The sequence below is a fragment of the Hemitrygon akajei genome, chromosome 4 (genome assembly GCF_048418815.1).
Source record: "Hemitrygon akajei chromosome 4, sHemAka1.3, whole genome shotgun sequence".
Lineage (NCBI taxonomy): Eukaryota > Metazoa > Chordata > Chondrichthyes > Myliobatiformes > Dasyatidae > Hemitrygon > Hemitrygon akajei.
Genome location: NC_133127.1, coordinates 177,283,860 through 177,308,425, shown reverse-complemented (window position 1 = coordinate 177,308,425; position 24,566 = coordinate 177,283,860). Strand labels below are relative to the sequence as shown.

Below are 24,566 nucleotides of genomic sequence, written 5' to 3'. Positions count from 1 at the left end.
GAACTTGTATGTGTTCTAATTTCAGGACTCCTTTGTGTACTAACCTGACTCCTTTTAAATGTCATAACCATGTAAACATGCATTGCGCATGTATATTTGCAAAAAAACTGATCTATCAGAATGATTTTCCTTTATACATCACTGATCATACTATGATTTTATATCTTGTTATATTTAGATAATAGGCAGCAATGTTTGCTTAGAGCATATTAAGTGTTTCTAGAAGCTGCAACTTGTTTGAAGTTAGCACCTTTATTTCATGAACATAATAGCTTCATCATACAACGAGATCATAAGGTTAATGAGTTTGTACACTTTGATTTACGATGCAAGTATTCTACTGGCCAGAATCATCATTCCTCTACATGTTTTTATTTTGCAAAAGTTAGTACCTGTAATGTTTTGAACAATTAGGATATGAGAGCCTAAGAATATGTTGACCTTGGTTGTTATAAATGTTTGTGCCACCATGGGAAACTTGGGGATAATTCAATATGATAAACGAATTTGTTTGGTTATATACAGTCCTTATCCGCGAGTTCCGCATGCGCAAATTCAACCAACTGCAAATCGAGGAAACCTGGAAGTGCTCTTCCAGTACTCGTTCTTCAAGCATGTACAGACTTTATTTCTTGTCATTATTCCCTAAATAATGCAGTATTGTATTAGGTATTATAAGTAATGTAGAGATGATTTAAATTATATGGGAGGATATGCGTAGGTTATCATGGATCGGGATCGAAAAAAATCGTAAGTTCTCTTACTAAGTAAGTCGGAACAGCTACATCCAGTATTATTTAGCGTCAGTTAGTCAAACGTTTGTCTTAGAAAATAGTATATATTTTATCTTTCTATGCATATAAAACACTTAAGAAACGTATGTATTTCAATAATTAAACCACTGCGTTGCTTAGTAATAATTGTAGCTTTCATCGGGGCAGGGCCTTTCTCACTTTATCCTTTAAAATTGTTCCTATCGGTGACCGACTGCAGCCTAACGCTTTTCCAATGACCAATTGAGTTTTACCTCTTCCCGATCGCTTTATTATTTCCACTTTATTTTCAATCGTGATTATTTTCGTGAACAGAAACACTGTGGATTCAGAGCTCCACCAGGTCCTAAAGACCACCACTCTGAGAACGGATAAATAAGGCCCAGGGTTCCGCTGGGTCCTGAAGTGCACCGCACTGACGGGCTAAATAAAGGACTTGAGCATCCGCGTTTTTTGGTATCCGTGAGGGGTCCCTGAACCAATCCCTTGCGGATAAGGAGAGCCGACTGTATGTATTTATCGCAATAGCGTGGCATAGGCCCTTCAAGCCACACTACCTAGCAACCTCTGACTTAACTCTAGCCTAATCACAAGACAATTTACAATGGCCAATCAGCATAACAACCAGTACATCTTTTGACTGTGGGAAGAAGCATCTTTGATGCTCCGAACTGTAATAGCATCTTGCTAATGTGGTTGTGAAGCACTTTCAAAAGTTTTGGATCAGTCATATCACACCTCCAGTCCAGTGTCATTCAGTTAGATCATGAAAGATCTATTTTTATCATCTCATTTAAAATTTGCCAAATTTCTTTGCAATAAACTATTTTACTTGTAGCCTAAGTAGATTTTTGAAGAAATTTCAACCAAGCTTTTCTATGGATTATGTCGTATTATCACTTTTGGGTGGCCTGGCCTAGCTCAAAGCTTAAGATTACAGTCCTTGTTTTAAACACCCATGAACCAAATAGACTCAGTATAAGAAAAGAATAAGCTGGACTTAAAGCTGCTTGAGTCCAAAGTACCATTCTGGGTTTATGAAAATAACCAATGAAATTTTAACATACTGCCTCTAAGCTTCCCTTGGCAGTTCACTTGGCTTACTGCCCTTGTCACGTTTATTTTTTTAATTATACAGAGCCAGCCTGCTGACAACATCTTAGACTAGATGTAAACTGTCACTTCTGGTATTTTGCTTAATTTTGATATGACTGGATTTCATACCAAAAGGGGTTTCAGTGAGGCTGCTGAATGTAATAGGAAACATTTTTGTTGGGTGGATGACATAGTTCAGTTTTAACAAACACCACTATGATTTGCAAAGAATTTTAGAAATGGCAGTGCAGCAGGACTTAACATTTCAGCTTACGATGAATTTGTGTATAAATAGATTTTCTTTCTGGTTGCTACCCAAAGATTAAAATAACAAACTATTTCAGAGCAGATTGCTACTACATAGTACAGCATACTAAAGGCCCTTTGGCCCATGTCTTTTTAACCTACTCTTTTTATTGGCAATTACGGAAACATGGCTGCAGGGTGACCAGGACTGGGAATTAAACATACAAGGGTATTCGACAATTAGGAGAGACAGGCAAGAAGGAAAAGGAGGTGGGGTGGCTATGTTAATAAAGCAAGAAATCACTGCAATAAAGCAAAATGATATTGGCTCAAAGGATCGGGATAACGAAACAATTTGGGTAGAAATAAGAAATAGTAAAGGGAAAAAAGCAGTGGTGGGAGTAGTCTATAGGCCTCCAAACAGCTGTAACTCAGTTGGTCGGAGCATAAATCAGGAAATAGTTGGGGCTTGTAATAAGGGAACAGCTATAATTATGGGGGATTTTAACTTTCATATTGACTGGACTAATCAAGTCGGACACGGCAGCCTTGAAGAAGAGTTTATTGAGTGTATTCGAGATGGGTTCCTTGAACAATACGTTACTGAGCCGACAAGGGGGCAAACAGTCTTAGATCTGGTCCTGTGTAATGAGACAGGACTAATAAAAAATGTCCTAGTAAAGGATCCCCTTGGAATGAGTGACCATAACATGGTCGAATTCCATATTCAATTAGAGGATGAGAGGGTTGGATCTCAAACAAGCGTACTGAGCTTAAATAAAGGAGACTATGATGGTATGAGAGTGGAATTGCTTAAGATGGATTGGGAAAATAGATTAAAGGGTAGATCGGTACTTGATCAGTGGTGTATATTTAAGGAGTTATTTTACAACTATCAAGAAAAATATATTCCACTGAAGAAAAAAGTGTGTAAAAGAAAAAATAGCTATCCGTGGCTAAGTAAAGAAATAAAGCAAAGTATACGACTAAAAAGAAAGTTATATAAGGTAGCTAAATCTAGTGGGAAGATTAAAGATCGAGAAGCTTTTAAAGATCAGCAGCAAATAACAAAAAGATTGATTAAGAAGGGGAAGATAGATTATGAAAGTAAATTGGCGAAAAACATAAAAGCAGATAGTAAGAGTTTTTATAGTTACATAAAAAGAAAAAGGGTGGCTAAAGTAAATGTTGGACCCCTAGAAGGTGAGACCGGGAAATTAATGGTAGGGGACATGGAGATGGCGGAAACGCTGAACAATATTTTGTATCAGTTTTTACAGTAGAGGACACTCAAAATATCCCAACACTGGATAAACAGGGGGCTCTAGGGGGAGAGAAGCTAACTACGATTCAAATCACCAAGGAAATGGTACTTGATAAATTAATGGGACTGAAGGTGGATAAATCCCCTGGACCGGATGGCTTGCATCCTAGGGTCTTAAGGGAAGTGGCGGTCGGGATTGTGGATGCATTAGTGATAATTTCTCAAAACTCGCTGGACTCGGCAATGGTCCCGGCAGATTGGAAAAATGCTAATGTAACTCCTTTATTTAAAAAGGGCAATAGACAGAAGGCTGGGAATTATAGGCCAGTTAGCCTAACATCTGAGGTTGGCAAAATGTTGGAATCGATAATTAAGGAAACAGTAACAGGGCATTTGGATAAACATAGCTTAATAGGACAAAGTCAGCATGGCTTTACAAAAGGGAAGTCATGTTTGACAAATTTGTTGGAGTTCTTTGAGGACATAACATATAGGGTAGATAAAGGGGAACCAGTGGATGTGGTGTATTTGGACTTCCAAAAGGCATTTGACAAGGTGCCACACCAAAGATTATTACTTAAAGTAAAAAATCATGGGATTGGGGATAATATTCTGGCATGGGTGGAGGATTGACTTTCTAACAGAAGACAGAGAGTTGGGATAAATGGTTTATTCTCAGACTGGCAGTTGGTGACTAGTGGTGTTCCGCAGGGGTCGGTGTTGGGACCCCAACTCTTTACAATCTATATTAATGATTTGGAGAAAGGGACTAAGTGCAACGTATCGAAGTTTGCTGATGACACAAAGATGGGAGGGAGTGTAATGAGTGCGGAGGACATTGAAACCCTGCAGGGGGACATAGATAGGCTGAGTGATTGGGCAGACGAAATATAATACTGACAAGTGTGAGGTCTTGCACTTTGGCAGGAAAAATAATAGAGCAAGTTATTATCTAAATGGAGAGAAACTGGAAAGTGCTTCTGTGCAAAAGGATCTGGGGGTCCTGGTGCAGGAAACACAAAACGTTAGTATGCAAGTGCAGCAGGTGGTCAAGAAGGCCAATGGAATGCTGGCTTTTATTGCTAGGGGGATAGAGTATAAGAACAGGGAGGTCTTACTGCAGTTGTAGTGGGTATTGGTGAGACCACACCTGGAGTACTGCGTGCAGTTCTCGTGTCCATATTTAAGAAAGGACATACTGGCTCTCGAGGCAGTGCAGAGAAGGTTCACTAGGTTAATTCCGGGGATGGGTGGGTTGATGTATGATGAGAGGTTGAGTAGATTGGGACTCCACTCATTGGAGTTCCGAAGAATGAGAGGCGATTTTATTGAAACATATAAGATTGTGAAGGGGCTTGATCGGGTGGATGCGGGGAGAATGTTCCCAATGATTGGTGAAACTAGGACTAGGGGGCATAATCTTAAAATAAGGGGATGCCGTTCCAGGACTGAGATGCGAAGAAATTTCTTCACTCAGAGGGTAGTGGGGCTGTGGAATTTACTGCCCCAGAGAGCTGTGGAAGCTACTACACTCAATAAATTCAAAACGGAGATAGACATTTTCCTGGATAAAAATGGCATTAGGGGATACGGTGAGCGAGCAGGTAAGTGGACATGAGGCTAGGTTTAGATCAGCCATGTGATCTCCTGGACCAGTTTTCGATAGCCTGGATGGGTCGGAGAGGAATTTTCCAGATTTTTTCTCCTCAATTGGCAACTGGGTTTTTTTTCCCTGGGTGATCACATGGGTTTGGGCGGGATGAATAATAAAATAAAATGGGCGGTATGGTGCCCTGTTGGTTGGCACTGTTGCCTTGTGGGATTCGGTGAAAACTAGAGTTAAGATTGGATCAGCCATGATCTTGTTGAATGGCGGAGCAGGCTTGAGGGGCCGATTGGCCTACTCCTGCTCCTATCTCTTATGTTCTTATGTACTCCAAGACCCATAGAGCCCTTCTTTTATTCTTTAATCTTTAATTTCTATTTTCTTTGCTTCATAGACCTCTTCAACTACGCTGCATATGGCATTCCACAATCGGGTCCTATATTTAAATAGAAAAACATCAGATAATTAAAATTAAATGAAATGACTGAACTTAAATAAGCACATAAATTGTGATACAGCAAAATCATTTTGTGATTTATAAATCCAAGGCAAAATGTTCTGTTTTTAAAATGTCATTCCAAATTTGTGCATTGCCAATGGTGTATAGCCCCACTGGTTTAGCTTTCATGTGTAAAAAAAAAACCGTAAGACATAGGACCAGAATTAGGCCTTTCAGCCCATCGAGTCTGCTCCATCATGACTGATTCCAGAACTCACCCAACCCCATACACCTGTCATCTTGGCATATCCTTTGATGCCCTGGCTAATCAGGAAATGATCAACTTCTGCCTTAAATATACCCAGAGACTTGGCCTCCACTGCAGTCTGTGGCAAAGCATCCACAGACTCACTACTCTCTGGCTTAAAAAAAATTCCTCCTTACCTCTGTTCTAAAAGGTTGCCCCTCAATTTTGAGGCTGTGCCCTTTAGTTCTGGATACTCCCACCATTGGAAATATCATCTACATCCACCGTGTATAGTCCTTTCAAAATTCGGTAGGTTTCAATGAGATCCCTCCCTGCATTCTTCTAAATTCCAGTGAGTACAGGCCCAAAGCTGCCAAACACACTCATGTTAACCTGTTCATTCCCGGAATCATCCTCGTGAACCTCCTCTAGACTCTCTCCAATGACAGCAAATCCTTTCTGAGATATAGGGCCCAAAACTGTTGGCAGTACTCCAAGTGTGGTCTGTCTAGTGTCTTTTTAAACCTCAGCATTATCTCCTTGTTTTTATATTCTATTCCCCTTGAAAAAAATGCCAACATTGCATTTGCCTCCTTTACCACAGACTCAACCTGTAAATTAACCTTCTGGGAGTTTTGCACAAGGACTCCTAAGTCCCTCTGTAAATTAACCTTCTGGGAGTTTTGCACAAGGACTCCTAAGTCCCTCTGCACCTCTGATTTTTGAACCTTCTCCCCATTTAGATTCTAGACCGCACTATTATTCCTTTTACCAAAATGTATTTATCATATATTTCCCAACACTATTCCGTCTGCCACATTTTTGCCCATTCTTCCAATTTGTCTTAAGTCCTGCTGTAATCGCATTTTTCCTCAGCACTACCTACCCTTCCACCTATCTTTGTATCATCTGCAAACTTTTAATTGCATTAAGCAAATCATTGACAAACAATGTGAAAAGTAGCACCTCCAATAATGACCGCTGAGGAACACCACTAATCACTGGCATCCAACCAGAAAAGGCCCCCTTTTTGCCCCACTCCCTGCCTCCTGCCTATCAGCCATTTCTCTATCCATGCCACTATCTTTTATATCTTTCATATAACATCATAGGATTTTATCTTGTAAAGCAGTCTTAAGTGTGGCATCCTATCAAGTAAATGACATCCACTGTCTCTCCTTTGTCCACCCTGCTTGTTATTTCCTCAAAGAACTCTTAACAGATTTTTCAGGCAAGATTTCCCCCATACTGACTTTGACTTATTTTATCATTAGTCTCCAAGTACCCCAAAACCTCATCCTTAATAATAGACTCGAACACTTTCCTCAACCACTGAGGTTAGGCTAACTGGCCAATAACTTCCTTTCTTTAGCCTTCCTCCCTTAAAGAGTGGAGTGACATTTGCAATCTTCCAGTCAATAGACAATAGGTGCAGAAGTAGACCATTTGGCCCTTCGAGCCTGCACCACCATTTTGAGATCATGGCTGATCAATTCCTATCAATACCCAGTTCCTGCCTTGTCCCCATATCACTTGATTCCCCTATCCATAAGATACCTATCTAGCTCCTTCTTGAAAGCATCCAGAGAATTGGCCTCCACTACCTTCCGAGGCAGTGCATTCCAGACCCCCACAACTCTCTGGGAGAAGAAGTTTTTCCTTAACTCTGTCCTAAATGACCTACCCCTTATTCTCAAACCATGCTCTCTGGTACTGGACTCTCCCAGCATCTGGAACACATTTCCTGCCTCTATCTTGTCCAATCCCTTAATAGTCTTGTATGTTGCAATCAGATCTCCTCTCAATCTCCTTAATTCCAGCGTGTACAAGCCCAGTCTCTCTAACCTCTCTGCGTAGGACAGTCCAGACATCCTAGGAATCCTCTGGGATCGTGCCTGAATAAAGTGATTCTTGAGCGATCATGACCAATGTATCAGTTATGTCTTAAGCAATCTCTTTCAGGACTGTGGAATGTAGTTCATCTGATCCAGGTGACTAATCCACCTTAAGACCTTTCAGTTTGCTTAACGCTTTTTTCTTTGTAATAGCAATGACACTCACGGACTTTTGGCACACTGCTAGTGTCTTCCACCGTGAAGACAGGTGCAAAGAACCCATTAAGTTCATCTGACATTTCTTTGTCCCCCATTACTACCTCACCAGCATCATTTTCCAGTGAGTGGTCTGATATCAACTCTCACCTCCCTGAGTGAAAGCAGGGAACTGTATCCTATGTGTCATTACGATGACATGTCAATAAGAGGATAAATAATTCCCTCCTTTAATGAGGAAGGCAAAAGAGAAAAGGTCGAACAAAAGAACAATAACCCTGAGGAATATCACTAAAGAAGAACTGTGCTAGTGGATTTAAGGCGCTAAGGAGGGAAGAAAAGAAAATTACTATAGTTACAAAACTGAAACTGTTAGGAACCACGGTTGTGGAATTAATACAGCCGCCATGTCACAGCTTCAGTTACATGGGTTCAATCCTAGCCTCTGCTCTCTTTGTGGAGTTTGCATGTTCTCCAGAAAGTATGTGTGTGAGGCCAGTTTTCTGTGCTTGGTGTCAGATGTGGGAGGCCCTGGAGACTCCCAGACAACCACGTCCGCACCAGGTGCGACGAGCTGCAGCTCTTTAGAGACCACGTTAGGGAACTGGAGCTGCAGCTCGATGACCTTCATCTGGTCAGGGAGCGTGAGGAGCTGATAGAGATGAGCTGTAGGCAGGTAGTCACCCCCGGACCACAGGAAACAGAAGTGGGTAACAGTCAGGAGAGAAAAGGGTAAGAAGCAGGTACTAGAGAGTACCCCAGTGGCTGACCCCCTTAACGATAAGTGTTCCTGCTTGAGTACTGTTGGGGGGGTGGGGGGGCCTACCTGAGGGAAGCAGCAGTGGTCGAGCCTCTGGCCCTGTGGCTCAGAAGGGTAGGGAAAGGAAGAGGATGGCAGCAGTGATGGGGGATTCTATACTTAGGGGGTCAGATAGGCGATTCTGTGAATGCAGGAAAGAAACGCGTTTGGTAGTTTGTCTCCCAGGTGCCAGGGTGCGGAATGTTTCTGATCACGTCCATGATATCTTGAAGTGGGAAGGAGAACAGCCAGAGGTCATGGTACATATTGGTACTAACGACATAGGTAGGAAAAGGGAGGAGATCCTAAAAAAAGACTACAGGGAGTTAGGAAAGAAGTTGAGAAGCAGGACCTCAAGGATAGTAATCTCAGGATTGCTGCCTGTGCCACGTGACAGTGAGTATAGGAATAGAATGAGGTGGAGGATAAATGTGTGGCTGAGGGATTGGAGCAGGGGGCAGGGATTCAGATTTCTGGATCATTGGGATCTCTTTTGGGGCAGATGGAAGGATGGTTTGCACTTGAATCCGAGGGGGACCAGTATCCTGGCGGGAAGATTTGCTAAGGCTACTGGGGAGAGTTTAAACTAGAATTGCTGGGGGGTGGGAACCGAACTGAAGTAACGGAGGAAAGGGAGGTTGGCTCATAAATAGAAAACCTTGGAGACAGTGCGAAAGGGAGGATAGGCAGGTGATAAAGAAGGGACGTGCTCAGTCCGATGGTTTGAGATACGTCTATTTTAATGCAAGGAGTATCATGAATAAGGCAGGATGAGCTTAGAACGTGGATCAGCACTTGGATCTGTGATGTTGTGGCCATTAGAGACTTGGGGATGGTGCAGGGGCAGGAGTGCCAGGCTTTAGATGTTTCAGAAATGATAGGCAGGGAGGCAAAAGAGGTGTGGGCATGGCACTGTTGATCAGAGATAGTGTCACAGCTGCAGAAAAGGAGGAAGTCATAGAGGGGTTGTCTATGGAGTCTCTGTGGGTGGCAGTTAGGAATAGGAAGGGGTCAGTAACTCCACTGGGTGTTTTATAGACCACCCAATAGTAACAGGGACATTGAGGAGCAGATAGGGAGACAGATTCTGGAAAAGAGTAATAATAACAGGGTTGTTGTGGTGGGAGATTTTAATTTCCCAAATATTGGTTGGCATCTCCCTAAAGTGAGGGGTTTAGATGTGGAGTTTGTTAGGTGTGTTCAGGAAGGTTTCTTGACACAATATATAGATAAGCCCACAAAAGGAGAGGCTATACTTGATCTGGTATTGGGAAATGAACGTGGTCAGGTGTCAGGTCTCTCAGTGGGAGAGCATTTTGGAGATAGTGAACACAATTCTCTCTCCTTTATCATAGCATTGGAGAGGGATAGGAACAGACAAGTTAAAGAAATGTTTAATTGGAGTAAGGGGAAATAAGAGGCTATCAGGCAGGAAATTGGAGGCTTAAATTGGACGCAGATGTTCTCAGGGAAACATATGGAAGAAACGTGGCAAATGTTCAGGGGATATTTGTGTGAGGTTCTGTGTATGTATGTTCCAATGAGACATGGAAAGGATGGTAGGGTTCAAGATCTGTGGTGTACAAAGGCTGTTGTAAATCTAGTCAAGAAGAAAAGAAGAGTTTACAAGAAGTTCAAAAAAACTAGCTAATGATAGGAATTAGGAGAGCCAGAAGGGTCCATGAGAAGGCATTGGCAGACAGGATTAAGGAAAACCCCAAGGCATTCTACAAGTATGAAGAGCAAGAGGATAAGATGTGAGAGAATAGGACCAATCAAGTGTGACAGTGGAAAAGTGTGTATAAAACCGGAGGAGATAGTGGAGGTACTTTATGAATGCTTTGCTTCAGTATTCACTGTGGAAAATAATCTTTGCGATTGTAGGGATAACTTGCAGTGGACTGAAAAGCTTGAGAATGTTGATATTAAGGAAGAGGATATGTTGGAGCTTTTGGAAAGCATCAAATTGGATAAGTCACCGGGACCGGATGGGAAGTACCTCAGGCTATTGTGGGAAGCGAGGGAGGAGATCCCTGAGCCTCTGGCAATGATCTTTGCATCATCAATGTGGATGGGAGAGGTTCCGGAGGATTGGAGGGTTGCGGATGTTGTTCCCTTAAGAAAGGGAGTAGGGAAAGCCCAGGAAATTGTAGCCCAGTGAGCCTTACTTCAGTGGTTGGTAAGTTGATGGAGAAGATCCTGAGAGGCAGCATTTATGAACATTTGGAGAGGCATATTATGATTAGGAATAGTCAGCATGGCTTTGATAAAGGCAGGTCGTGCCTTACGAGCCTGATTGAATTTTTTGAGAATGTGACTAAACACATTGATGAAGGAAGAGCCATAGATGTAGTGTGTATATGGATTTTAGCAAGGCATTTGATAAGGCTCATTCAGAAAGTAAGGAGGCATGGGATCTAAGGGGACATTGCTTTGTGGATCCAGAACTGGTTTATGGTGTATTGGCCTTCATCAATCGTGGAATTGAATTTAGGAGCCGAGAGGTAATGTTGCAGCTATATAGGACCCCGGTCAGATCCCATTTGGAGTAGTGTGCTCAGTTCTAGTCACCTCACTACAGGAAGGATGTGGAAACCATAGAAAGGCTGAAGAGGAGATTTACAGGGATGTTGCCTGGATTGGGGAGCATGCCTTTTGCAAATAGATTGAGTGAACTCGGCCTTTTTTCCTTGGAACAATGGAGGAGTAGAGGTGTATAAGATGATAAGAGGCATTGATCGTGTGGATATTCAGGCATTTTCCCAGGGCTGAAATGGCTGGCACGCGAGGGCACAGTTTTAACGTGCTTGGAAGTAGGTACAGAGGAGATATCGGGGTAATTTTTTTTATGCAGAGAGTTGTGAGTGCGTGGAATGTGCTGCCGGCGACAGTGGTGGAGGCGGTTACAATAGGATCTTTTAAGAGACTCCTGGACAGGTATATGGAGCTCAGAAAAATAGATGACTATGGGTAACCCTAGGTAATTTCACAGGTAGCCTAGGGACATGTTCGGCACAGCTTTATGGGCCAAAGGGCCTGTATTGTGCTGTAGGTTTTCTATGTTTCTAAGGTGGCTCTGTGAGCTGTCATGGAATTGGCTATGCAAAAGTGGTCTCCTGTGTCAGAATGAAATTAGTTTTAGGAGAGAACAAGGAAAGAGAGTTAAGTGGTGGCTATTCAGAGTCGGTCTGTGAGGGAATCAGTGAATACAAAAGTAGCTATGGTGTCTGGAAAATACACGGAAAAATGAGAAGGAAATGCCACATGGTTTGGTGACAGAATTTACAGAAGAAAATGAGAAGGAATGCCACATTGAAGAGATGTTAATGAAAGGAAGTAGAGATAATACCAAGAATAAAAGGGTGAGCTGTTGCGGAATGAGCTGAAGGAATCACCGGTCCATAGGAGGGAGAATACATATGAGCTAAAAGAGAATAAAGGTATTACACTAAGAAGCTGAAAGCAGTAATTGGTCAAAAGACGTCAGTGAGGGTGAGTGCAACAGCAACTGACAGGCAGCAAACTAAACTGAACAATAAACAGGGTAAATGTTGTCACCAAACTAATAGCAGTTTGTTCCACAACTATTTTTTAAAAAAATGTTCGATTGTCTTTGGAGATTTTATTGTATCGGAGACAATTAATTAGAGTATTATTTTTTGCAGTTCAGATTGTTGATGATGCCATGTAATTTTAGTCTGTCATTGCAGCTTTGAATTAGTTTTCAGAAACTTAGTTCAACACCATCTAGAAGGCAACTAGAGCGCATGAAAGTAGCAGGTGTAGACCACCTGCTTCCTCAATTCTGCCATGTAATTCAGTATGATCAATGCTGATCTACAGCTGCAGTTTGTAAGCTTAGTTACCCACCGTTAACTGTTCAGACCATTTGGTACTTAACTGAGGTCACACTCAAAGTTGACTTGGGTTGTAGAAAATAATTTCCGGGGAACTATGTTAAATAACAGGTTCAAATGGGCAAATTTGAAACTTGCAAATGTTTAAAATTGAACAGATGAATTGGCTGCATTTTATGGCTTGTACATTCATTCTAGGCTTTCAAATGTAATTTCAGATAGGTAACCCATTGTTAGAAATGCTATAAGCTCATAGTTCTTTGTAAAGTCTATTGCAATGGATTTGACTTTTATAAATGCCAGTTAGAGGCACAAAAATGTATAGAAGTAGTGTGTGGTATTGTTAGAAATTATTGATTTAAATTGTTGAAAGACCAGTGTTGGTAAAAAAAACAAGTTATATTTAAAATTATTGACTTTGTCATATGTGTTGTGACCAATTTTGAAGAAAGTGGTCGCAACATCTTTTGAAGAAAGCATGTTAAGTAAGGATTATAACAGGCCTTCTTAAAAAAACACTAGATAAAGAGCAGTTTTGAAAGGAATCACTCTTGTTTTTTTTAAAAAAGGAAGACTGATCACTTACAAAGGATTCAGTAGATTTCATCTCATCAGTGGGGCAGTTATCAAAGCATTAGCTCAGGCCCCATAGAACATTACAGCACAGAAACAGGCCTTTTGGCCTTTCTTGGCTGTGCTGAACCATTTTTCTGCCTAGTCCCACTGACCTGCACCTGGGCTATTTCCCTCCAAACCCCTCTCATCCATGTACCTGTCCAAGTTTTTCTTAAATGTCAGAAGTGAGCCCGCGTTCACCACTTCATCTGGCAGCTCATTCCACACTCCCACCACTCTCTGCATGAAGAAGCCCCCCCCAATGTTCCCTTTAAATTTTTCCCCCTTCACCCTTAACCCATGACCTCTGGTTTTTTTCTCCCCTAGCCTCAGTGGAAAAAGCCTGCTTGCATTCACTCTATCTATACCCATCTCAATTTTATACACCTCTATCAAATCACCCCTCATTCTCCTACGCTCCAGGGGATAAAGTCAACCTTTCCCATTGGCATAACCTATTGGCATTACAAATTCAATCAATATTCTACTCTGGGCAAACTGCAAATTTTAAATTCATTTGAAGCATACTTGGCTGCAGTAAACTGGCCAGGCTCTTAAGTTTTTTTAACTAATGTCTGTAAATAGTGGAGAAGATTATTCAAGCACTCTTATATTTGGGGAGCAGATCTGAAAAAAAGAAGTTACGCTTTTAATATTGCCTTTTTCCAGACTGAGCACTTCAGAAGCGTTAATAACATTTTTATTTACAAATTTCTATTTTGTTTCAACTACAAAGCATTTTGGATTCTGATAAATTGCAGGTTTAAAAGATGCATGGTTGTGATATTTGCTTGGTGTACTTTACAGAATTACTTGTGGAATTCTGATCCAAGAACAAAATGATGCCACCTTTTATTTCTAGGAATTTTTGTATCTGTTCTAACCTTGAGGTGCCTTAAGGAATGTTTCCCAATATGTTTAGAAGCATTGGTGCATGTTTTAGGAATTTATTTGCCATTTAAAAAAAAATAACCACTAAACACACAACCTGGCAGGAACCTGTGTGTACCTCTGCAGTGTTTCATTTAAAAATAAATCATGCTGACATCATGAGGAAAATGAGATCCAGGATAAGTCCGAATTAATCAATAAATTTGTCTCAAAGTGGTGCAATGTGCAGCTAATTTTGAGCACATGCTATGATTGTATAAGTGATTTGGATACAATGACATTGGAGAGTGTCTAACTGCAATCATACTTCAAAACAATGCTAAAACAATTTTTGGATATAGTAATGTTCATTCTGTTCTAAGTTTCCTTGAGATTTGGCCACCACAGTAGCATAGTGGTTAGCGTGACATTATTATAGCTTAGGGTGTTTGGAGTTAAATTCCGACACTGTCTGAAAGGAGTTTGTATGTCCTCCTTATGAGCATGTCTGGTTCCTCTGAGTGCTCCAGCTTCCTCCCACATTCCAAAGGCTTACCGGTTAGTAGGTTAATTGGTCATTGTAAATTCTCCTGTGATTAGGCTAGCATTAAATAGGTGGGTTGCTGGGCTAGTTCATCTAGCTCATTGGGCTAGAAGCACCTGTTTCACAAGGTGTCTAGAGATTATCATTTCTATTAAAACACTCTTTGCTATTAGAAAAAAATTCTGCAAGTTGATGTGCGAAGAAGAAGCATAGTTAAAAAATCAATTTTACTATCCAATTATTTAAATGAAACACTGCTCTGCTAATGCTGAACCATGCTTCATTTTTTTTTTGGAGGCTGTACTAATCCCTTTGCCTACCATTTTGAATGTTTGCCACAGGAAGCGAGCCGCTGCAAAGCATCTAATAGAACGCTACTACCACCAGTTAACTGAGGGCTGTGGAAATGAAGCCTGCACGAATGAGTTTTGTGCTTCCTGTCCAAGTTTTCATCGTATGGATAACAATGCTGCAGCATTAAAGGCCCTTGAGCTTTTTAAGATTAATGCAAAACTATGTGATCCTCATCCTTCCAAGAAAGGAACAAGCACTGCCTATGTGGAAAACAGCACCAAGAGCACTCATAACATCATCTGTTGTTCAGAAACAAAAGTGAATAAGCAAGATATGCAGGCTCAACGAGAAGACTTTAAAGGTGAGTGTCAGTGTAGTGGATTACATTTACAGTTCTGTATGATAATCTATAAGGTTTTAGTAAAATTGGAAATGCTTTCACTTGTGGGAAAGGATAAAACTAGAGCCTATCAATCTAAGAAAACCACCACGAAGTTAAATTCAAAAAGGACTGTTTTAACTCTATAGTGAAAACATTTCCAATTAGACCTCCAGGAATGTTTTTTAAGAAGAAACGATGTACTTAAGGAAAGAGGAAATCAGAAAGATCTGATGGAGAAGGGTGGATTAGTAGTCTATTTTTTTTTTGTTTAAATATCTGTGATACCATATACTTCCATTCCCCAGATGATAAAAAATTATGGCGTTTCAAATTGCCAAGCACATACTTACATTTGTACTTAGTGATGAGATGCAAGTAGAATGGCAAGAGAAAATAAATCTGATTTGTTTGCAGGGTATTGAGTTCTGACTTATCATTGAGTGATTCAGATAAGAATTTTAAATTTTTAGTCACAAATGGCAACAATAAATGAAGTATAGAAGCTAAACATGACAACAGCTGCTATAACTGATGCAAATACTGCTGTTGTTATGTTTGGAGCCAATATTCTTCTCGTAAGATTCTGAGAACTACCTTAATTTGATTTTTGGAAGGAATTTAAGCTACAGAAATTTAAGCAAAAGGAATCCAGTTTAATAAGTTAAAGCTCTTGCTGCATTCTGTCAGTGTTGAGGGTAAGCCCTATAAGTTTTGGTGTATGGGACCCTAATGCTTCATCTTGTCAGACAACTCCAATCCAACTCAAACCAGAACACTACTAAAGCAGAAATTGTATTCATATGGTCAGGGTTCAGACCAATTTAGTGCATATAAAGGTAGGGGTGGGGGTGTGTGTGCGTGCGTGCGTACGTACACACACTCTCTCACTTGCTCACTCTGTTCTGTCCTAGATTTCCATCCCCCCCGCCCAACCTCTCTGTCTCTTTTTAAATTGTTGTTAAAGCCATCTGGTAATATTTCATAACATTTTTTGTATTCATTCTAAATGGTACAGCATGGAAGCAGGCCCTGTGGTCAACTGACTGTACACAGGCTATCAAACACTCTTTGCAATAATTGTATATTCATCCCATTTTTAAAAATTCTCCCCACATTCTCATTAACTCCTCCCAGATTCTACCACCTGCCTAGACACTAGGGCAAATTGCAGTGGTTACCAATCCACATGACTAGGTGCTTAGAATATGAACATCACTTGCACTCTTCAGATTAACAGTAAGAGTTACTTTGAAGTCATTTCATCTCATGTTCTCAATATTATTATTCTTGTGTTTGCAAGGTTTGTTGTCTTGTTTACACTGATTGAACACCCAAGTTGATGCGGTCGTTCATGGTTATTCTATTATGTGTGTGAGTATGTCTGCAAGAAAATGCATCGCAAAGTTGTATTTGGTGACCTATAATGTACTTTGATAATTTAGTAAATTTACTTTGAACTTTGAAGAGTGACTCTTACTTTGAGTCAATTACTTTGATCATGTTACACGTAGATCAAATCTGGTGTGGATTACGGATTTGCTTAGTGAGCTCTGTGGCTTTTGTAACTGATTCATTTTGCGTTCATATTACTTTAATTAGTTTTCGTAATTCCAGATTTTTTTATTGTTTGTATTTATGGTATTCAGCTGCCATAATGGGATTTGAATGTTTCACTAGACCTATGGTCCAGAACCACTACTTCCACGTCCTGAAGCTCCAGAATATCTTGCACTGAAGTTTGTGCATAAATGCCAGTTAGTTTTCCCATCTTGACATGTACCTTGCGCGTTCAGAAAAAAAGGTTTCAATTCTATCCTATAATCTTATTTAAATCACAAGAATGGTGAATTTTGTAAACCGGTTTCTCCGCTGAACAACTTCACTGTGTAGCAGGTTTAATAATGGACTTTGTTACTAAACATTGGTATTCAGTTAGACATTATCAAACTTGTTTTCTGATTGGCTAATGTTCCTGTTACTTTAGACACTGACTCTTGACCTCAGTAGATTATGGATAAACAGGTCTTGTGGAGGAAGAAAGTTCACTGATGAATTCTGATATTGTATTAAACTTAGCTCAGACTTGCGTCTTACAATGCAAGCATTGGCTTTGTACAAAATTGTTGACACATAACATCTTGGATGTTATGTTGTAGTGCTAATATGCAAGTTAAAATTTTTCATCTGTTTTTCAGTTTTTGATTACACTTTGTATTTGAAAGTGTTCCTATATGTGTGAAATACTCATGTACTTGGCACACTCCTTTAGTGTTCCTCAAATACAAAATACTGAAATTCTGATCTGAGCTTTGAGTACTTGGGTGGTAGGAACTTCACAGCTTATTCTTGCTCTTTTGGCATTTAGTAACTTGCTGTATTTCTTAGTTGCATTCTTAGTTGCAGAGGGTAGAATAAATGCTCATTTCTGTAGACAGTCCTCATATAAAAATGAAAAAACAGTTAGACTGCTTGTATTTCTTTGGTAATGTTTTGCTCATTCCTGTGCAAACAGTAACATATAAAAACAGCAGCCTAGTTGTCACAAACATCCAACAGCTGTTAAGGTACATTTTTGAAGTATTTATATTGTGATATCCTAAAAGTAGTAAGAAGCCTCTGTATAAATACAAGCCATTTATTTGCAGATGAGCATATTTTAAAATTGCTAGTATTTTAGTACAATGTAATTGGCAATTTTCCCCCAACAACCTCCTGAAGAAGCCGGTTTACTATAAATCAACTTTATGTTCTCTGATGTATGTATTTACAAATGATGCATTTCCCCCTCATTTTGTCATGCTGTTGCAGCTGTAGTAAATGATCAAAATTGAACTTGTTTCATTTCTTGTATTGTTTTTATTGGATATCCAGTTTACACCCTGCCACTATAAATTAGTTTACTAACTAATGTTAGTTTTTTTTAAGGAATAAATGTTTTCCCATTATATTTCTAATGTAGATGTGAATTACCTGACAGAGGAAAAGGTATACGAAATTTTGGAGTTATGTGGAGAGCGAGAAGATTATTCACCATTGATACGCGTCATTGGTAGAGTTTTCTCTAGTGCGGATGCCTTGGTGCAGAGCTTCCGAAAGGCCAAGCATCATACAAAGGAAGAGTTAAAATCACTACAAGGAAAGGATGAGGATAAAGATGAGGATGAGGAAGAAAAAGCTGCTACTGCAGGATCCATGGATGATTCAGAGGCCTCTTCATCAAGAAGTTCCATCGGAGGTGCAAGGGAAAACAATGTTCATAGATTAGGACCTGATGAAATTTCTATCGATGTTGACGCAGTCAGACGGGTTTATAATAAACTGCTTTCCAATGAAAAGATAGAAACAGCATTTCTTAATGCATTGGTGTACTTGTCGCCAAATGTGGAATGTGATTTGACTTACCATAATGTGTATTCAAGAGATCCTAATTATCTGAACTTGTTTGTTATAGTCATGGAGAACAGCAACCTTCATAGTCCTGAATATCTGGAAATGGCCCTTCCACTTTTTTGCAAAGCCATGAGCAAGCTACCCCTCCCAGCTCAAGCCAAATTAATTCGTTTATGGTCAAAATACACTGCAGCCCAAATTCGTCGAATGGTGGAAACATTTCAGCAGCTCATTACATATCGGGTCATAAGTAATGAATTCAATAATCGAAACCTAGTGAATGATGATGATGCAGTTGTTGCTGCTACAAAATGCTTAAAAATAGTGCACTATGCAAATATTATTGCAGGAGATGTGGATACAGGGCACAATGAGGAAGAGGAAGATGAGGCAGTTGCTGAATCTAGTGAAGTTACCTTGCAAGAGCTGCTAGGTGAAGAGCGGAGAAATAAAAAAGGGCCCCGAGTGGACCCCCTTGAAACTGAGTTGGGTGTGAAAACAATTGATTGCCGAAAGCCACTTGTTCCTTTTGAGGACTTTATTAATGAACCACTAAACGATGTACTGGAAATGGATAAAGACTATACTTTCTTCAAAGTAGAAACAGAGAACAAATTCTCATTTATGACCTGCCCTTTCATTTTGAATGCTGTAACCAAGAATTTGGGACTTTACTATGACAATAGGATACGCATGTACAGTGAGCGACGAATCACTGTCCTTTACAGCCTTGTCCAGGGGCAACAACTGAACCCTTATCTTCGACTAAAAGTCCGACGTGACCACATCATAGATGATGCCCTTGTTCGGGTAAGTTTGTTTTTAACGTATTGTGGAAATCAGTAAGTGTATGTCTTCAAACTCTAGCAAATGATATGTTTTGCTGTAACCTAACAAGTAACTTTGCTAACTTAAAACAAGAAACATTTTGTTTGTGAGCTCCTTCATGTATTCAGAGTGAAAGATTGTTTGTGGTTTTGCTTTGGCCATTCTATGTAAATTCTAATTTAAGGCTTCAGTGTGATTGAACAGTATGAAATCTTGATGTTTTTATTCACTTTCTGTCTGAATGTATTTCACAACATGGGCAATTCACTAATATCTCTTGAAGGTGGTGGATAGCTTCCACTTTTGAGCCCCTGCAGTTGTGATGATGGTACTCCTAAGATTGTTGCCTAGAATTTACATTCGGCTGTGAGGAAGCAGTGATGCATTTCCAAATCAGGATATTGTACAACTTGTGAAAGTCTCTGAAGTAGTGGTGTTCCATGCACCTGCTGGCTTTTAGTGGCAGAGGTCATGCCTTTAGGAGATGTTAACTGTGTAATCTATTCCAGTAGTTGTAGTCAAATAGCCTTCTTAGGTACATACCTAAAACTAAATTTGGGTTTGTGCATGGGAAATGGAATGTGCCAGTGCAGTTTGTATTTTCCCTGTTGCTGGCATGGCCATTGATTCCCTATCCAAATATGAAAGGAACCAAGAAGTCCAACTCTGATATATTCAAATACAAGTAAATGTTGGCAAAAAGGAGCAGAAGGATGCAACTTTGGTTCTGAACTAGTTTGCTTCTGTTTCAGTTCCACATGAGCTTGCAAGCCTCTCATTATGTATCTATTGAGGGACCCACCTGTCAGTTGGTAGAAAGGGCACAGATGGATGATTTCTAGATTTTGCAACTGATTAGCCTGTTGGTACTCACAACTTTGACACAGTAGCTAAATCAACAACATTAACCAGAGGAATAAACACTACCTCGATATGTAAGGCAGATTCAGGAGACTGGAAGCTGAAATGTTAATTTTAATGTCCTCCAATGCCCACCTTTTTTAAAAAAAAAAGCTATCTTTTATTGCTACCTTTAATTTGTCATGTGTTTGGTTTTGCAAGTGCAAAGACACATTTATAATGACTTGCCGCAAAACCCAGCGAGGTTTAGATACTGTGAAATTTGGTGCTTCACTTCTGACTAAATGGACCAAACATGCTGTGAGCACTTTTGAAGATATTGTTTAGTGCTGCACCTTGTTCCCTTTCTGGACTTCTATTTTGGTTTAATTATCCTGAATAGGTTTAATGTCCTGTGTCATTCACTATCTCAGCTTATCTAACCTATCAGCGGAAGTGTCACATCATGAAATTATACCACAGCCTGGCTTTTACATAACAGTATATGATACATTCTCATGAAAATTAATATTACAAATTTCACAATTACTACTCAATGTTTGAGTATCCTAGATATTAATCACCCAAAATTAAAAATTACATTAACTTCTGTTTTGTGTGCTTAAGATAGGTGAATCTTGCTAGTTCTGATTTAAAAGTTAATATGCACTACAGGAATTTGGTGTCCATTCATGCCAGTTTCTTCCTGAAACCAACTTTATGCTGTCTAATATTTAGATCAATGTTGTTTTATCTACTGACATTATTCCTGGGATCGATGTACATTTGGTTGAATCTGGTGCCGAATTTGAAACCTTATGGTTAGTCTAATATTTTTAATATTTTGCATACATGGAAATAACATTTATATGATACTACTGTAAAGATTTAGTTGCACCAAAATGATGCCTATTTTTAACTTGCTCTTGAGTTCTGGAATTTGTTCCATAATCTTTGTCTCGATGTTAATTATCTTTTTAAAACATTGAATTCCTGCTTTGACATCTTCTCTGTTGCCTTTCTGTGTGCCTTGTTGAATAATAGTTCCTGCAGAGTATCTTGGGATATCTTGTAATGTTAGAGGCATTATATAAGTACAATTTAATTATTTCTTTCCAGAGTTTGCTCTTTTTGTCTCTGTTGTTTTCATTGCTTCTCTTTTAAGTCAGATTTCAGACTATGCTTAAGAAATGTGAAAATTAATGAATTAGATGAAGTGGCTAGATAGATGGTGGAGTGGGTGCTAAATAAAAACATGTACCTTCTAAATGAAGGAGAAAGGCAAAATTGAATGAAGATGCTGGACATGGGTGAAAAATATATGTTGGAGCAGCATCTGTGGAAAGCAGCAGTTAATATATTAAAGAGGCGGTCGGAACAGACAATGAGAGGAAATGAGTTAACTTTCGAATGATAGAATAAACATTCAACAGTAGATCTTTTGATTCCCTTTGTTAAGCCTTTTTATCTATCAGAGGAGAGGTATGTTGCATTTATAGAGCTCTGCACTCTGTTCCCTGAAGCAATAGTGTCAGTTCTTCAGTCCTGTAACTGCTTGGACCCAGTGTGCATCAGCTACCTAAAATCACATCTGAGTAAAGTTTCATGCTGTTTTTAGGGCTATTGAGTTCGTTAAAAGTTTGGCCTTTGGCAGCTGTACAGCAGGGTATGAACAGATGAAAATAGAAGTGAAGTAATTTTGGAAATGTTGTATATGTTTGGTAATAACTGTGGAGAACCAAAGAATTAATGCTTCAGAGTAACTGAACTTTATCTGCACTTTTGCCATTTATGCTGTCAGGCATTGAACGTGAGAGTTTATTACTGCACAGGTACTGTCTGGCATGAGCTTTTCCAGCACTTATTCTTCTTTCAAGTTTTCCAAATGTGTAGTTTATTTGTCTGGTCAAGCTGACGCCGAGCTATTGTCTCTGTCAGGCCCATAGTGCAGACTTAATTATGTTTTGGGTTGATAGGGTGTCTTTGGAACTGAGGGAGAAGTTGGGGATCAGGTTAGGGTTAAGGGACAGGGATAAGGTGAAGATATTACCACTCCACATTCAAAACCAGTGGGGCGGACATGTGATGAAAGACTAGCAAACCAGCAAAGGATGAGGGCTGGTGGCCTCCCAGGTCAGTGAATCATCAAAAATTCAAAGATCAAAGTACATTTGTTATCATATGAGTTCTGCGTAGGCATGAGAACCAGTAACCCTGTGGTGAACTACATATACCTGTCTGGACTGCTCCTGTAGCTCCTCCCACAGACCCCTGTATAAAGGCGATTGAGGCCTGAGCCCGGCCTCATTCCCCAGGATGTAGTGTTGTTCATTCTTCCAGTCAATAAAAGCCGATATCTCGCTTCTTATGTCTCAGAGTGAGTTATTGATGGTGCATCAGACCCCCCCCCCCCCCCCCCAAAGTTTGTGGTCCCACTCGTCAGAGTTCAGGGTCCTCGTTCGTTGTCATCAGAATTGATATGAAAATCGAAGCCTGAAGATTGATCAGAAGTCAAAGCTCAGTGACAGAAGCCCTGGGTCTGCATGTCCAAGAGTCCACACTGAGCTTGGAGGACTGTGTGTGTTGGTGGTAGGGAAGATCGGGGATTGATTTGCCAATGTTGCTACTTGTTGAACATTGTGGTTGTGCTTTGTTGGTGCTAAAATGTGTGGCAGCACTTGTGGGCTGCTCTGGACACAACCTTGGGTTGTGTTCGTTGTTAACGAAAATGACACATTTCACTGTATGTTTGGAATTACATGTGATAAATGAATCGGAATCTGAATTATTGAATTTTGTTTTATGAAATGGCATGGTTTCATATTACATTTTCTTATTAAATGCGGTTGACTCATGGGTAAGTCTCCTGAAGTGGAAGTCAAAAGTCATAGATTCAAATTCCATTCTTGTAAATGAAACTGACTTAAACAGTGATGGTGTAGAATTTATTGTGAAGCTAACTGCCTCAGAATTTCAGTTCAATCATTATTATACTTCAGGAAAGGGAACTTACTCCTCCTATGCAGAATGACTTGTTTGTCATTGTAACAAGGCAGTCATCCTAACCAACCAGTGTTGTCTGCATTCCAGGAAGGATTGTTTTTAAAGAATGGGTCATGTGATTTTTTTTAACACTTCTTCGTAATGCTGAAGTGTGAATTTCACTATAGGAACTTAACAAGTTGTCTGCTAAAATATGAACTGATTACCAAATATAAAATTTATAACGTATTAGAATAATGATGAGCACTGGCGGAGTGAAATCAGTGAATTAGCTGTGGTGACACTTGACATAATTGTCTTCAATCAGTGGTAGAATTTGGTTAAAAATTTCAAGACAGTGGTACGCGCCTGAAATTTAGACATTAACTGAAAACATTACTATATTCAAGCAAGCATACTGCCTATTTTGATCTCACTTCATCATGAGCAGACTTTCAGATTTCTCTATTTCCTAAACCCCATCAGAACTTTTTATTTTCCCCTTTTAAACACCAACCAAAATAGTAGCAGGCACTATAGCCAAGATGAATTTTGCCAAAATTAAAATTAATAGAGCACAATCACATTTTACTGGAAATGCAATAAAGGTGGTTTGCATCAGCACTAACTTCAAATGTGCTACCATCTGTTTGATTCTAATAAAGAGTTAATTTTGTAATATTGCCACTGAATTTGGAAACCTTTTAATTGTGAACAGGGCATGGATGTGGCTATTTGGCCTAACAATGCTGTAACATGCACCTAACCAACAAAAATGAAGCCTGATTCTTTGAAGAAACAGGTGAAAATGAGAAATGAAAGTACGTTCTATAGCTAAGGGAAGCTCAGATTGACACTTCCAAAATGTGGAGAGGTCGTACTTATTTTTGAAGTGAGTACTGTGTACAATCTGAATAAATAATCCATCAATATTTAAACTGTTTATAATAGCTGGAGATGATTGCCATGGAAAACCCTGCAGACCTGAAGAAACAACTCTATGTAGAATTTGAAGGTGAACAGGGTGTGGATGAAGGAGGCGTTTCCAAAGAGTTTTTTCAACTTGTTGTGGAAGAAATCTTCAACCCTGACATTGGTATGGATTTAAGCTCCAATTATGGCATGTTAGCTATGACTGCAAGGATTTACCTAGCTATTTCCATTAGCTTAAAGAGGTGTAGCACAAAACCACAAAGACTAGAAAGTTTAATTTCACCGGTATATCAGCCTTGAGTTAGTAGTAATAGCAGGAAAAGGACTGGCTGCTATCCAGAGGGAAATCATTTATGATCCTTGATACCTTTATTTAATGACTGCTGCGGGAAGTACCTGTATTTTGAATGATAGGTAAGGAGTAATGAGGCTTAACTGCAATAGTTTTCAAAGGTGAATAATTCTGTGTAAAATGAACGCATGTAAAGAGTTTCTAATATTTGTGGCTCTG

General features: G+C 39.7%; 1 protein-coding gene across 2 annotated transcripts in view; it reads left to right on the top strand.

Moving 5' to 3' along the window:
- The window catches only part of ube3a (ubiquitin protein ligase E3A), a 56,478-nt gene that overhangs the window by 19,707 nt on the left and 12,205 nt on the right, over window positions 1-24,566 (top strand). For both annotated transcript variants that reach the window (XM_073044101.1, XM_073044102.1), the window contains exons 3-5: window positions 14,748-15,061; window positions 18,042-19,282; window positions 24,074-24,218. In XM_073044101.1, coding sequence (XP_072900202.1) covers window positions 14,748-15,061; window positions 18,042-19,282; window positions 24,074-24,218 — 1,700 coding nt within the window. The remainder of the gene's footprint in view (window positions 1-14,747; window positions 15,062-18,041; window positions 19,283-24,073; window positions 24,219-24,566) is intronic.